General features: G+C 36.8%; 1 protein-coding gene across 5 annotated transcripts in view; it reads left to right on the top strand.

Moving 5' to 3' along the window:
- nfyal (nuclear transcription factor Y, alpha, like) overlaps nt 1-15,602 on the top strand; it is a 35,498-nt gene extending 19,896 nt beyond the window's left edge. For all 5 annotated transcript variants that reach the window (XM_039748548.1, XM_039748547.1, XM_039748545.1 and 2 more), the window contains 5 exons: nt 998-1,103; nt 6,435-6,583; nt 6,671-6,844; nt 11,005-11,106; nt 14,041-15,602. In XM_039748548.1, coding sequence (XP_039604482.1) covers nt 998-1,103; nt 6,435-6,583; nt 6,671-6,844; nt 11,005-11,106; nt 14,041-14,103 — 594 coding nt within the window. In that variant the 3' untranslated portion in view covers nt 14,104-15,602. The remainder of the gene's footprint in view (nt 1-997; nt 1,104-6,434; nt 6,584-6,670; nt 6,845-11,004; nt 11,107-14,040) is intronic.
- Nucleotides 15,603-16,376: the final 774 nt, after the last annotated feature.

Below are 16,376 nucleotides of genomic sequence, written 5' to 3'. Positions count from 1 at the left end.
TACACATAATTACCTTTTAATTTAAAAGGGACAATTTAAGCAAGCCTGGTTTCAAAAATGATTCTGATTTTGAAAGTCGTTCCAGACATTGTCTTTGTAACCATGCGAATACAGCTTCATTGTGCTTCGTATGACAAAAAAATGATTTTGAGTGATTGTCTTCATAAGCATGACTTTTTGTAAAGCAGTTGCCCATAATTTGGGGGAATGCCCATACTTCAGAATATCCTTCTATATAAAAGCGGTCGGGATTGTCCTTCCGTCCCGTGAGTGCTACACAGGCACGGAGTTTCACACACGCCCCGTCCATTTTGCAATGCACAATGGGATTTGTAGTTTCGTTTTTTTTACGTAAAAGATGATTTTCTACTCCAGACTGTGTGATATGTTCTTCTTCTTTCTTACTATATAAAAGCGGTCGGGATTGTCCTTCCGTCCCGTGAGTGGAAAGCGTGACGGTATTCCGCTTATCACAGACTTACTTCTTGCACCTTGCGGTACGAAGCAACATGATGTGAGCAGAGTTCTGGTGCTCCCATCGTTCCCTTGTTTTTGTGCGGGATGCACTGGAAAAATAGACAAAATTTTATGTCTCTGGAAATAATTAATGTTGATGGAGTACAAATGCCTCACTGCGTAGTAAATATCAGGGGGGTTCAAAAGGGCGACCTCAATATAGAAAAAAAGTTTAAATTTCATCACAAAAATAACAAACTACGAGTATTAAAGTAATACCGCTCAAATGCAATATAACCAAATTTTAATGAGTTTGTGTAAAATATCAAATTGATCTACATATTGAATTGCCTTAAGAAGTGGTCAACTTAAAAGTCGGTCGCCTTAAAAGGCGGGGTCAGCCTAGTATAGAATTAAAAATGTATGAGTCATGATTAGAAGCTGGAAGTATTGTGTGAAAATGTATTTTTTTATCAGTTTTATAGACTGAACAAGGCTGTACACAGCAATTTGCAAGACCAATTTTTATTTGATTTCATAGGGGCAACAACAGATAGCTGTGCAAGGCCAGCCAGTGGCACAAACAGCAGAAGGGCAAACAATTGTATATCAGCCTGTCAATGCTGATGGCACTATCTTGCAGCAAGGTAAGATTAACAGCTTCCAAAAGTGATCCTGGACTCCTGGATAGGTTTCTCATTGTGTTCTGAAATTTAGTAAACACATAGTTAATTTGAGAATTTTTTGTAAATAAATAATGGGATTATTTATTTGTTCAAATAAAGCCCCACTTAAAATGTTTTACATTCAAAAAACATTTAATTTAAATAATGAAAAGTATTTAAATTATTATTTAATTTTAATTGCATCATGTAAACCAGGAGCTGCAAATGTTGCATGTTTTTTTGTTGATACAGGTTGAATTCCAGCTTTGGTGGTGTTAATAATGTTTAAGTAAATTACAAATGCTTAGAATGTCTGTTTTTCTGTAATCTCAGAAATATCAAAACGGTGTTTTTTTGTTTTTTTTCCCCCCCACCTCTTGGTGAATTTTGAAGAGAGAAATTCATATTGAGATTATACTTTTAAGTAAATGGGCACATTCAGCCTCAGCCCTTGTTGAGAGATATATATCTATCTATATATAGAGATAGATAGATAGATGAGAGAGAGACTCTCACATATTCAGTATTATAGGTTTACAGTTGTTCTTGTGTAAAAGGGCAGGCATGGTTGTGGTTATTAAAATAGCTTTATCAACTCAATTAATTTAAAAAAATGGCACAGTGCACTTAGGTACAATCTTGTAAGTGCTCAACTTGTGGTCTTCATTATTTGTATATTCTGCTAGTCTACTTGATAACAACAATAATAGTAGCATGAAGACAAATAATACAATAATTGATAATACAAGAAAAAAACTGTTACTCATACTCACAACCATAAACCTACTTTTGTCCACTTCTGTGTGTATTTTATTTATATATAAGAAAATCTTGAGACAAGACTATTGCTAAGAAATATTTTTTAAGTCCCGCCCTTCTCTCAACCATTTCCAGTTAACGGCCCATGCCCACGGTCCTCTCGCCTCTCATTCGTGTGAATGCTTTTATCAGACACAGTTCCTGTGCTGTCAGCTCTTTATAAATTTGTACGTTTTCCTTCCTTTAAGTTCCTAATAAAAGACTTATGTCCATATCTTATTGAATAATTTCATCAACAGAGTCCTCAACAGAAGAAATGAGTACACGGGCAATCCTAGCACCAAGAAGTGAAGTCAAATGAATTAACGCAATAATTGTTGATTAGCAAATGGGTTAGATGCGTATCGATAGACTATGCTGAAACAGTTGGTGATGATGCTGTGGAAGATGAAAACATCAGCTTACAATATCCCGTAGAATATATACAACTGTTAACACCGCCCAAACTTCCACACCTGATTTACTGTTGAAAGACGGATGTATCGTAATGTTATTGTGTAATTTGTGTATGAGTGATAGGCTATGTAATAGGTCAAGATTAGTTATATTCAAAATTGGTCAAACAATTCTGATATAAAATTGGTGTTAATGTAGTACATCACATAAGACGCCAAAGGAGATCTTGATATGCCATTCGTATTAAAATGTTTTCAGTTTCCTGTTAGAATAGTTTTTGCTATGACAATTAACAAATCACAGGGACAAACATTCAAAAAAATCGGTTCATTTATTAGAGAGAAAGAAGCAATGTTCACTCACAGGCAGTTATACATTGCGTTGTCACGATTTGAGTCCAAACACGGAATCAAAATTCAATGCGATATCGATGAAAAGTTAATTCCAAATATTGTTTTTACTGAAATTTTACATTAAGTGTAAGTTTAAAAAGTTTTTGCGTATTAATTTCAAAGCCAAACGAAATGAAAACATATAACACAAAGAATACCTCAAATGCAACATGAAACATGATTTTCTTTCAATTTATTGCATTTTACTTTTTTTTTTTTAAACTATGGTTAATTATTAATTGTAATGTAAAATAGTTCAATTATGCATATGTAACAATTCCCATGAATATAACAATCTGTTTAAATTGTATATCCGCTTTCCACAAAGTGACTAGCACGTGTGTGTGTGTATATTAGTGCTGGGCAATGATGAAAATCTTTAATCGCAATTATTTACATAATTGTGATCACAACAGTCACATTTTTATGCACAAAATTCAATAATGAACTCTGTGTATTTGGTTTGCAAACACTTTAAACAAGGTGCTTTTTAACAGCAGTATTCCCTTTATATTGTAGCAGTTAAAATATTTCTTGTAAATCTCAACTTAACATTAATGTAACCGAATCAAATATAAAACCAAATCTGTTTGCCGGGGCATTAAGTTTTATCTATACAAATGTGTTCAGCACCACGATCAGCTGTGGACTGATCAGCTGATGCCATTTCCTTACTTTCGTTTTTAATTTACATCTCCAGATCACTTGCATCAAATTGGAGTCCATATTAGCGATAATACGAAAAAAGTAATCCACGGATTATTTTACTTTGAGCATTCACTTTGGTATTTCTCCACATGCCATTTTAGAAGCTGTTCAGTCTTTGCTACTCATGCGCACACACAGGGAATTGAGGTCAAATCAACAAAGCTAGCTTTCCTTCTTGGTACAGTGCTTTTCGATACACTTTTGTTAGAAGATCACTGATCTATATCGAGACTGAGGCTTTCAAAATAATAACAAACTGCGTTAATGCATGCTAATTGTTGCTGATAATTAATGCGTTAAGTTGCCCAGCCCTGAGATAGAGATATATCTATCTATCTCAGGGCTGGGCAACTTAACTTAAAATACATATACACACACACATACAGCATGGAATTGTTAAAACTTGAGACCCTGCTTTTGCCAAGTTTGCACATATATATTTTGACTCAAACCTACTGTGAAAGTTTGTTTTGAATAAAGAATTAATAAATGAAATCCATTCCTATCTTAAATCATTTTGCTGATTTTTGCTATATGTTGTACTTTCCTCTGCTGTCTGAATTTAATGCAGCCTTTAGTGAATTTACATCCTATGATTTGCCATATTTAATCTTGCAAAAATAATGCAATACTACTTGATATACACTGCTCACAAAAATTAAAGGAACACTTTAAAGAAACACATTAGATACATCAGATCTCAATATGAAGTTGGATATCTATACAAATAACGACAGGGCAATGTCTTAGGAACAAAAGGATGCCAAGTCTTTTAATGGAAATAAAAGTTTTCTGCCTACAGAGGGCTCAATTGTGTAGATACCCTAAAATCAGAGTGAAATGAAGATGTGGCAGGCTAGTCCATTTTTTCAAAAACTTAATTTCTGCTACACAAAATGCTTTTCAGTATCTTGTGTGGCCCCCAAGAGCTTGTATGCATGCTTTACAACGTCGGGGCATGCTCCTAATGAGACGACGGATGGTGTCTTGTGGCATTTCCTCCCAGATCTGTATGAGGGCATCCCTGAGCTGTTGTACAGTCTGAGGAGCAACCTGGCGGCGCCTAATGGACCGAAACATAATGTCCCACAGATGTTCTATTGGGTTTAAGTCAGGGGATCGTGAAGGCCATTCAATTGTTTCAATTCCTTCATCCTCCAGGTACTGCCTGCATACTCTTGCCACATGAGGCCGGGCATTGTCGTGCATTAGGAGGAAACCAGGACCTACTGCACCAGCGTAGGGTCTGACAATGGGTTCAAGGATTTCATCTCGATACCTTATGGCAGTCAGAGCACCATTTCCTACGTAGTAGATGTCTGTGCGTCCCTCCATGGATATGCCTCCCCAGACCATCACTGACCCACCACCAAACCTGTCATGTTGAACACGTTGCAGGCAGCATATCGTTCTCCTTGTCTTCTCCAGACTCTTTCACGCCTATCACAGCTGCTCAGGGTGAACCTGCTCGCCTGTAAAAGTACAGGCGCCAGTGGCGGACTTGCCAATTCTGGTGTTCTTGAGCAAATGCCAGTCGAGCTCCACGGTGCTGGGCAGTGAGCACAGGGCCCACTACAGGACGTCGGGCCCTCAGGCCATCTTCATGAAGTCTGTTCCTGATTGTTTGGGTAGAGACATTCACACCAGTGGCCCTCTGGAGGTCATTCTGTAGGGCACGAGCAGTGCTCAGCCTGTTCCGCCTTGCACAAAGGAGCAGGTATCGGTCCTGCTGATGGGTTGAGGACCTTCTACGGCCCTGTCCAGCTCTCCGAGAATAACAGCCAGTCTCCTGAAATCTCCATGTTCTGGAGATTGTGCTGGGAGACACATTAAACCTTCTTGCTGCAGCACGCGTGGATGTGCCATCCTGGAGAAGTTGGACAACCTGTGCAACTTCTGTAGGGTTAAGAAATCGCCTCATACTGCCAGTAGAGATAATTACTCAAGCCAAAACTAGCACGAGTGGAAAACCAGCCAAAAAAGATAGAGGGAGAAACTTGAAATGATCTCCACATGTAAAACCAGTCCTGTTTTGAGGGTTTTCTAATTGTTGCCACTTTAGTGCACCTGTCGTTAAGTCCATGAACACCAATACAGCTGAAAGTGATTAACAATGACCTCAGCTGCTTAACCAACCAGAAAATTATCAGACAGGTTTAATTGATTTCATGCCAGGCCCAATAAAAAAAGTGTTCCTTTAATTTTTGTGAGCAGTATATTTGAAAAACTAAACTGATATATTTGAAAAACTAAAGCGCCCCTCCCTACATATTGAGGAACAATAAGACTGATAACTTTGATTTTATATATGAATCCATTAGACATGTTTTACTTAAAATACATTGCCAATTGCATGTAATCCATATTTCTCATCTCAGTTCACTGGTCAAGGTAAATATTTTGTTACAATAAAGTTTCTGAAATGTTTATTCAGAAGTAACTAGCATAAAGCAGGTCATTTCCTTTGCTGTCCATACAGACTATCCACAGAACCAAGGAAAAAGTCTGCATCCGTATGTCCTCCAAATTACCAATTCAAGTCATGACGTTTTGTGTTTTGAAAATTTGGTTACTTGTTAAATACATGGTGCAGCAGACTGTACCATCAACTGTGCATAAACTCAAAAACTTTTGAAGATGTAGTATTGATAGCTAAGGTTATAGCTGATTTAAATATGTTGTATCATTTTATAAACTAATACTTATGATTCTTAACATTGAGAAGTACTTTGTAATTGTGTATGATGGGTAAGTTACAACTATTTTTTGAGGGTGAGATTAATACATGCAATAAAAATGTGACAAAATTTCAGAACAAAACTTATTTAATTGGTTAGTATTTTGTTACTTGAATCTTCTATCTTTTTTTTTTTTTTAGTCTAAATTAGGGCCCCCTTATGAAGAATAAAATAAATTGAAATGTGAGCATTCTCCACTGGATATGTGAAATCAGATGGCAAATTAGGTTTTCATACAACACTTCTGTTGTACTTTTCAGGTATGATCACTATTCCAGCTGCCAGTCTGGCTGGTGCCCAGATTGTCCAGGCTGGAGCAAATACCAGTACCACAAATAGTGGACAAGGTACTGTTACAGTCACGTTGCCTGTTTCTGGTAGCATGGTAAACGCTGGTGGAATGGTCATGGTAAGTCTCTTTGTAATTTTATTGGCTTCAGTTTATTTATTTTAATTTTTTTTTTTAATGATTTAATTCTGTCATCTTTCTATACAGATGGTTCCCGGAGGTAGTACATTGCCAACCATGCAGAGAATTCCCCTACCTGGAGCAGAAATGCTAGAAGAGGAGCCACTGTATGTGAATGCCAAGCAGTACCATCGCATCCTTAAGAGGAGACAAGCCCGTGCCAAACTTGAGGCAGAGGGAAAGATTCCAAAGGAAAGGAGGGTGAGTACCTACTAAGTACTGTATATGGCAAGATATCTAATGAACTAGGATGTTTTTTAAAGCAAACAGAAATGGAAGCATTCAACCCAGTATTTAAGAACCATGCTGGTAAATATATGGACTATTAATAATAGTAATAATGATAATAATGCTTTCTACTATGAGAAATGAGTTGACTTCGCCAAGTTATTACTAAATTAATTTTTAGGTGATCAGACTGAATTTGTATTTTTGACTATTTTCCAGAAACAGATAGAACTGGATACATATGGAAAGGTGTATGGTCAAATATTCACTCATGTAAAAAAAACTGGATGTAGCAGGTGACAATAAAATTGATGAGCCACTGCATGAAGTTATGGGAAAGAGTAGTGGAAGCTAGGTTAAGGGAGGTGATGATTCGTGAACAGCAGTATGGTTTCATGCTAAGAAAGAGCACCACAGACGTTGTGTTTGCTCTGAGGATGTTGACGGAGAAGTATAGAGAAGGCCAGAAGGAGTTGCATTGTGTCTTTGTGGACCTGGAGAAGGCATATGACAGGGTGCCTCGAGAGGAGCTGTGGTATTGTATGAGGAAGTCGGGAGTGGCAGAGAAGTATGTAAGAGTTGTACAGGATATGTACGAGAGAAGTATGACAGTGGTAAGGTCTGCAGTAGGAGTGACGGATGCATTCAAGGTGGAGGTGTGATTACAACAGGGATTGGCGTTGAGCCATTTATTTGCAATGGTGATGGACAGGTTGACAGATGAGATTGGACAGGAATTACAGTGGACTATGATGTTTGATGATGACATTGTGATCTGTATCAATAGTAGGGAGCAGGTTGGGGAGACCCAGGAGAAGTGGAGATTTGCTCTAGAGAGGAATGTAGGTCAGTAGGAAGGAACAAGACAGAATACTTATGTAAATGAGATGGAGCTCAGTGGAATGGTTAGGATGCAAGGAGTAGAGTTAGTGAAGGTGGATAAGTAAAATACTTGAGATCAACAGTACAGAGTAATGGGGATTGTGGAAGAGAGGTGAAAAAATTGTACAGGAAGGGTGGAATGGGTGGAGAAGAGTGTCAGGAGTGATTTGTGACAGACGGATATCAGCAAGAGTGAAAGGGAAGGTCTACAGGACAGTAGTGAGACCGGCTACGTTATATGGGTTGGAGACGGTGGCACTGACCAGAAAGCAGGAGACCGAGCTGGAGGTGGCAGAGTTAAAGATGTTAAGATTTGCACTGGGTGTGACAAGGATGGATAGGATTAGAAATGAGTACATTAGAGGGTCAGCTCAAGTTGAGCGGTTGGGAGACAGAGAGGCGAGATTGCGTTGGTATGGATATGTGCAGTGGTGAGACGCCGAGTATATTGGGAGAAGGATGCTAAGGATAGAGCTGCCAGGGAAGAGGAAGGCCTAAGAGAAGGTATATGGATGTGGTGAGAGAGGACATGCAGGTGATTAGTTTAACAGAGCAAGATGCAGAGGACAGAAAGATATGGAAGAAGGTAATTTGCTGTGGTAACCCCTAACGGGAGCAGCCAAAAGAAGAAGTAGTGCATTTATTCTCAGGAATAATGTAAGTGCAGTTGCAAAAATAATCCAAATTAGATAGTGAGTCATACTATTAATTTAAAAGCTGAGAGTTCCATCTTTAACAAAAGTGAATTATGTTCTGCAGACAAAGGAGACATATTTGATCTAAAAGAAAATTTGACTGATCTGTTGTTGTTACTGTCAAAATCTCTAGAAATTAGTCCCACTACAGTATGTGTTCTAATGTGTATATGCCATACATCAATTATCTTCATCAACATCAAATGTGTTTTTTTTTTGATTTTTTTTAAATGGGCAATTTGGTTATCAGTCCTTGATTGGTTCCAGATATTTAAGTTGCAGGTATTTTGGTTCTAATGTCTAAGGGTATGGTATACTTAAATGCACTGGATACTCTTCATTGATTTGTATTCCTAGTGTATTATGTAGGAGATTAATGTTAAAATTAATTCAGAACATTCCTGGCACCATTACTTGTTGCATTTTACATAGATTTGCAATCGCCTCCCCCAGTAGTTCACTTGAATTTCCGTTTTTAATTTGATCACTATCCCCTCCCCTTCTTTCAAGAGCTTTTTGAAATCCAAGATCAATCCTTTTATATTACATCCCTTATCGTCAAATGCTTTTCTTGATTACTTACACAATTTCTAAAATATCGAATTACATTATTTACCTCTAATAAACTGTACTGAGATGATATGAGCTGCTAATGTAACAGGTTAGATATTTTACTGTTTCTGTCTTCCATTGTTTTTAAATTTTATTGTAATCATTTCATACAAATAGATACATTTTTACAGAAAATAGGATTGAAAAAAAAAAATCAAACCCCCACCCCTGAGAAAGAGAGCATGGTCAACGGAGTAAAACTTAAAGCTAGTAAAAATAAATAAATTGATGAGTTTAATAGACGGATAAAGATAAATGGAGAAGAAAAAGAAATGGGAAGAGAATCTAGTTCCTCCGTGCTTTTAGAGCTTATTCTAAAATATTGTCTAGATCCTGCCAGCTTTTGAAAACGTTCTGCACAGATCCTCTAACTGATAATTAGTTTGTTTTTTTTTTTTTTACAATTTCAAATAGTATAAAACATCAGTTACCCACTGACTTAAGAGGAGAGTTTGGATTATTCCAGTAAAGCAAAATAAGTCTGCGTGCCAATAGTGTAGTGAAGGCAGTCACAGTTTTTGTCCTTCTCCACTTTAAGCCCATCTGGAAGAACACCAAACACAGCTGTTAATGGGTTAGGAGGGATTGTGACACCAAGGCTGTCTGAAAAGCACTTAAAAAAATTTGTCCAGAATGATGTTAATTTGGTGCAGGCCCAAAACATGTGACCCAGTGAGGCTGGAACTTGATTGCAGCGTTCACAGGTTGGATCTTGGCCTGGAAACATTTTGGACAATTTTAAATGAGACAGATGTGCTTTATATATAATTTTGAGTTGAATAATTGTATGCTTTGTGCATATGGAGCTCGAATGAATTCTCTGCATGCTAGCTTCCACTCCTTTTCTGATATGTTGAGTAAGATATCCTTTTCCCATTGTCCTCTTGGATTTTTGAAAGGGAGGGACTGTAAAATAATTTTATATATTGCAGAAATGCTGTTTGAGTCCTCGACAACTGAGCAATATTTTTTCCAGCATAGAGGAAGGCGCCAGATAAGGAAAAGTGGGCAGGCTCTGTTTAACAAAGTTTCTAATTTGAAGATAGTGAAAGAAATGTGTTGCTGGAAAGTTAAATGTGGAATGTAATTGTTCATAGAATGCAAAGATGTCTATATAAAGATCTCTAAGCAATTTAATCCCAAATGTTTTTCCTGATATTAAAAACTGCATATGTTTGCGAGTGTTGAAAAAGGTGTTTCTCATGCAGAGGTGCCACAGATAAGATTCTCGATCTTAAAATGTTTTCTAGATTGGTTCCATATTCTGAGTGAGTGAAGCACAATTGGGTTATTAGTATAATGGCGATAACTTGCATTTATTGGGGCACAAAGCAAGGAATATAAAGTACTGCAGGATTTTATTTCGATTGCGAACCAAGCCTTTGTATGTTCATCTATTTGTGTCCAGGTTTTTACAGCTTGTATGTTTGCTGCCCAGTAATAAAACTGAAAGTTCGGTAGAGCCATGCCACCTTCTGCCTTAGGTCTTTGTAGGGTCGCTCTTTGGATACGTGGATGTTTTAAGTTCCAAATAAATGAGGTTATAGTTGAATCTAATTGCTTACAAAATGATTTTTTGATGTGTATGTGGAATGTTAAGAAATAAAGAGAGAAGCTTAGGAAGGATATTCATCTTAACAACATTAATTCTTCCAGCTAGAGTGAGATGAAGGGTCGACCATCTATGCAAGTCTTGCTTCATTTTTCCATACAGAAGGCGCAATTTTGTTGATAAAGAGCTTTATGTTTACTTGTGATATTTGCCCCTAGATATTTAACTGATTTGCAATAATAAAAGGGAAGGTTTCCAATCTAATATTGTATGCTTGGGAATTCACTGGAAAGAGCACACTTTTTTATTAATTAATTCTGTGACCGGAGAACTTTTGAAATTCTGAAAGTTCTGTCTTCCATTGTTTTAATAGTTTAGCATTTTCTTTGCAGAAATACTTGCATGAATCTCGTCATCGGCATGCAATGCAGAGAAAAAGAGGAGATGGAGGTAGATTTTTTTCTCCTAAAGAAAAGGAAGAGATGGCGGCAAGGGTAAGTAAAGCTTATATATAGAAGTTTAAGATAAAGTCCCTTAAAATAATGCAAGTACAATTACAGGTTAGGTGCTAGTACCCTGTTCTGTTTTTTATTCCATCAATTTTTAAAATAGTAATTATCCATATTTAATTCAATGTGCAAAGTTAGTTTGTGCCAAATCTATTTAATGAGCAATTATTACTTTGCATATATCCAGGGGAACCATAATACATTTTTTAGGTTATGCCCAAGTTTGTGTTCCCCAAAAAATGGTGGTGTAACCCCTGCTTAAATATATACATTTACTACATTAACAATTGTAGATATTCTTTGTTATTAAGTTGTTGTTTTCCCTCAGGGTAAAACTGCTTACAGATAAATTTAGTTTTAAACTGAATTTTAAATTGGACTTCTTTACTAATGGTGGAAGTATGTTAAGATGATTCATTCACATTGTATTGCGTATATCTTGAAAAAGACATGCAGTAAATCACCTAACAATAAATCTGAATACCTAGTATCTTAAAACATGCCATTCATCTGTGTTTTGCATCTGTAAACTGCATCATTTAGTTGGCAAATTGCTGTAGAAAATTCAACCATTTTATATTTATGATAAACTTTTTTTCCTTCAACAAAACACATAACCGAGTCAATACAATAAAAACTGCATGGTACAATTTTTTTTTTTTTTTAGAATTTTGGTATGCTTTCACATATAGAAGAGAGAAAGTGGGATTGCAATGCTAATATTTGCAAAAGTACAGGTTTTCTATTCCCTAGATACATTTAAGCACCTGTTCCAGTTGTTTTCTTCTTATAGACATAAAGTTGTGCATCATGGGTGAATAGCCCTGGACCCTGGAAGTCAAGTAGATGCAGGGTTTTGTTTCAGCCAAGTTATTAATACAAAACCTGTTGTTTAATTAGATATCCTGGTCCCAGTATCTGTTATCACTTTACTTTGTTTGAAGTGCTATCCAGCCTATGTTTTCTTCTCTACAGAATTAGAACCCAGTGGTCCTTTTCTTTGTTTTTACATAAATAATTTATGAAAAGCTACTGAATAATAAAAATATGGAACAGATGAAAATCATAAAAAAATGGTGAATATATAAATACATGTGTATGTGTATATGTATCTATCTGTATGTCTGTATATCTATACTAATAAAAGGCAAAGCCCTCACTGACTGACTCACTCACTCACTCATCACTAATTCTCCAACTTCGCTTGTAGGTAAAAGGCTGAAATTTGGCAGGCTCATTCCTTACAGGTTACTTACAAAAGTTAAGCAGGTTTAATTTCAAAATTCTACGCGTAACGGTCATAACTGAATCCTACTTACGTACATATATACACGTCCATAGCCTGCAGCTTGGTCGCTGTGTCAGGCAGAGTTGCGTCCCTCATCCCCACGCCTCCCACATAATTGGCTGCCTGCCCATATAAGGCCATCCATCGCTCCGGTCTCTTCATTCCCTTCCTTGCTTCGCCACAGTATTCATGTCTACTTGCTGATAACTGCAGCCTTTTTATTTAATCCACGGCTTCTCTGCTGTTTTATTGTGCTGATAACTGCAGCCTTTTTATTTAATCCACGGCTTCTCCGCTGTTTTATTGTTCATTTATTACGCTTATAGTTATTGTGTAGGTGTTTTAGACTTAGTTTACATTGTTCAGGTACCCATTTCTTTTACCGTTCAACCGTACCCCCATTAACATGTCTATCGAGGTGATCACCATCGATCAATGAACTGTTACTTACCGAGTGGTTTCCATGCCCGGAGATGCCGCCTGCCTTTTACATTCTCTGTGTTATATATTGCACGGCCATATCAGGCTCAATCTTGATATCCGGAGGAACATTGTGTCTTATGTATTGAATGACTGGGATAGGTTCAAGGTGTGGACTGATGACGGGACAGGAGATAAATTATACTACACAGGAGCACTAGAAGAGTGAAATGCTTAAGCCCTTCACCTATGCTTCTGCATGTGTGTTGATGGCTGCCGCTGAATTGTTCAGTTGTCGCTTTCAAGTGTACTGAAATGGCCAAATATTTTACACCTTTGGAGAACCGCCAATGCCTCTTAAACATCTTAGATTCACAGGTGACGATTTCAGTAGTGGACACTTTGATGTTTATGAACATCAGCTGGATGCAAATTACTGAAGAAGCCGGTTGTATGTTTACAACACTTGACAGATGCTGAATGTCACTTCAACACAAGTCCTGCAAATACTAACGTAATTGAAACAAACCATGAAACTCAAACCGATTATGACAGCAGCAATCCAAGCTGTGAGAAAGCAGTAAAAAGGAGGCGTGTCAGACGTTGTGGTACATTTTCTGATGCAGCTAGACGGAAACAACTTCGTGACGCTGCTGCCAAATGCTCGCAGAAAAATTCACAAGTTAATAGACACACTGTTGCTAAATACTTGCAGGCAAATCCACAACTTAATAGAGACGCTGCCACTAAATACTCGCAGGCAAATCCACAACTTCATAGAGACACTGTCGCTAAATACTCGCTGGCAATTCCACAAGTTCATAGACACGCTGCCGCTAAATATTTGCAGGCAAATCCGCAAGTTAATACCAGGAATGCCTGTTTAAACATCTTAGATTCACGAGTAGCGATTTGGGTTCGATGAATGAAACCTGTTATCTTTACAACGGCTGACAAACACGGAATGTAACTTGAACACAACACGTCCTCCAAATACGAACCTAATTGACAGAAATAATGATAATCAAATCTTTGACAGCAACACCCATAACAGTGACAAAACAATTACACTGACAATCATGTTACGTTATTTTTAAAATGTTTCCTTTTCTTTTTCATAACTTCTTTAACACACTACTTCTACGCTGGGAAGCGTGGGTATTTTGCTAGTTGATTTATATATTTGTCTTCTTTCTTTATTTCTCCCACAGGCCCAGTCAGATCAGTCTCAACCAGTTGAAGAAGTTGTGGGACAGATGATAAGAGTGTCATAATTGAAAAGCTTGTCCAGCTCATCCTCCATTCTTGACCTTCTCTACATACTGTAGAGCTGGCAGCACAATTCTCTCCGACCCCCTCCACCAGTGTGTGAGCGCCTGAATGAGTATTCAAACGTGGCATAATACAGTGTTGTGGAAGCATTGCTGCTAATTGTGTCCACACTAGCAGTCAAATGTACAGTTTTTTTAAGTATTTTTTGTTGCAAATAGAGTATGTGGCTGAAGTGAGATTGGTTGTTTTCTTTCCTCAGTTTATCTCCCAAGTTTGCACCTCCAGTTATAATTATGAATTTGAAGTTTCATCTGGGTTCAAACAGTTACAAAATGCTTTTATCATTGATTTAGTTAAGATTAACTTGATTAATAATTATTGAATTCCTACATAGTGATTTTTGTTCACATTTGGTACTGTCACACATACAGGATGACTGCTGCTAGTTTGGATGAATGAATGTGGAGAATATGTGACCCGACCTCCTATGCTTCTTTTTTTAAATTGAAAATTGTGTCATACAAACATGATAAATTGCTTTATATATATATATATATATATATATATATATATATATATATATATATATATATTCAACTCTTCTGTAAAACTTTGGGTGCTTTTTCTCAAGACCGAGTATCATTTGTATTCAGATGACTTTTTTTTTTATTATTATTATTATTCAAGACTAATGTGTATCTGAAATCTTTAAGGTGTTAGATGTAGCACTTCCCTTCTGTATTGTGTCTCTGATCTAAAGTGTAATATGTTCATGTGGATTTTAACCACATAATTAATGTCACATATCTATTCAAGGTGGTACTCCAATGCAACAGTGCAGTGTAGAGCTCAAACGGTCTTCTGGGATTTCTGATGCTTTTGTTTTTTTTTTGTTTTTTTTTATTCTATGCCAGTTATTGGTTTTCTTTATAATCTGACCAGAACAATACAGTGTGATGGTTTATATAGTATTTATGCAGCAATGAAAGTGGTGCACCCAAGATAGCCTTTGTTGTGTTTTTTTTTTTTTTTTTAATACCAATTTCACTTTTTAATTTGTAGCTTAAATTTCTGGTCTCACCACTTCATTGATGCAAGAGCAGTGCATTACTTTGAAAGTATTGTTTTCTTCACATAGTTTCCTTCTGCCCTGTTAAAACTTATTTGTAGAGTTCATTCATGATGTGCACTGCGTTTGATGTCTAAGAAGAAGAATTGCTAGTGGTTTGTCTTTGCAATACTTTCAAGGGCTTTTGCATGTAGTAACATTTGGGATTGTCAGGTACTGTATAATGGGTTCTGTATTTGGAGGCTGTTTCTCGGCATATGAAAGAAAATAGGAACATTTTGTGTATATACTACAAAACATTTTTATTGTTTTATATATATATATGTGTATATATATATTGTTTTTTCAAGCATGAACAGTCTGTATAAAAGTAAGCTGTATAGGACATGTACTGTGTACACCATTCAGCAAATAAAACTTTATTTAAAAAAAGTCATTTTGCTTTTTATGCACACATTTGATGTTGAACATCTTTAAGTAATACAGACATGTTGTTAGGAGGAAAAAAAAAACACGGAAAGTTGGATTGCCTGGTTATGTGGACCACTATTTTAAGTTGCTTTGGATTAAAGTCACAGAAGATTAGTGCCAAATTTAAATGCCATCCAGTTTGTTAAACTGTATTGCATTGCAGTGAGTATGCATGTGGGGCATTTAGTTTTTTCGCAGTTTTATAGTGCCAAAAATTAAGAACATCAACCAAATGATCAGTTGTATTTCACTTTTTTGCAAGATAAATGTGTATTTATTTTAATTCATGTCCATAGATTAAGTGTCTTAGTTAAGAGCCAAGCAAACATGCTGCGTTTTGCTTAGCAGGTGCTTTGAGTTTGTTGCACCTTGATTCAAGAGCATGCATTAATCGGACCAAAACTCCTTGTAAAAGGGGGCATCAGCAGCTGGGGTAAGAGGTGTTCCAATAATGTGTGTTCATCCAGTGCTAAAGATGGGGAATTGGGAGTTGACAAGGCATGGGATCCAGTGTCTCATTGATGTAAGTGACCATTTCATTCTTTTCCTTGTCAGCTGGTTGTTGGAAAGGAACGATGTAACAGCAAGTAGCAACAGCAGAAGAATTTCCAGCTGCAAAAGTAACATCCTTAGAATGCATTTAAACGCTAATGTCCTGAAGAGCTGCAACATAAGATTATGTAGATCATCAACCAGGATGTCCATACACCAGAATTCCCCTAAATATGGTCTGTA

The sequence above is a fragment of the Polypterus senegalus genome, chromosome 3 (assembly GCF_016835505.1).
Source record: "Polypterus senegalus isolate Bchr_013 chromosome 3, ASM1683550v1, whole genome shotgun sequence".
Lineage (NCBI taxonomy): Eukaryota > Metazoa > Chordata > Cladistia > Polypteriformes > Polypteridae > Polypterus > Polypterus senegalus.
The sequence above is the reverse complement of the archived record's forward strand: the minus strand, read 5'-3'. Positions and strand labels throughout refer to the sequence as shown.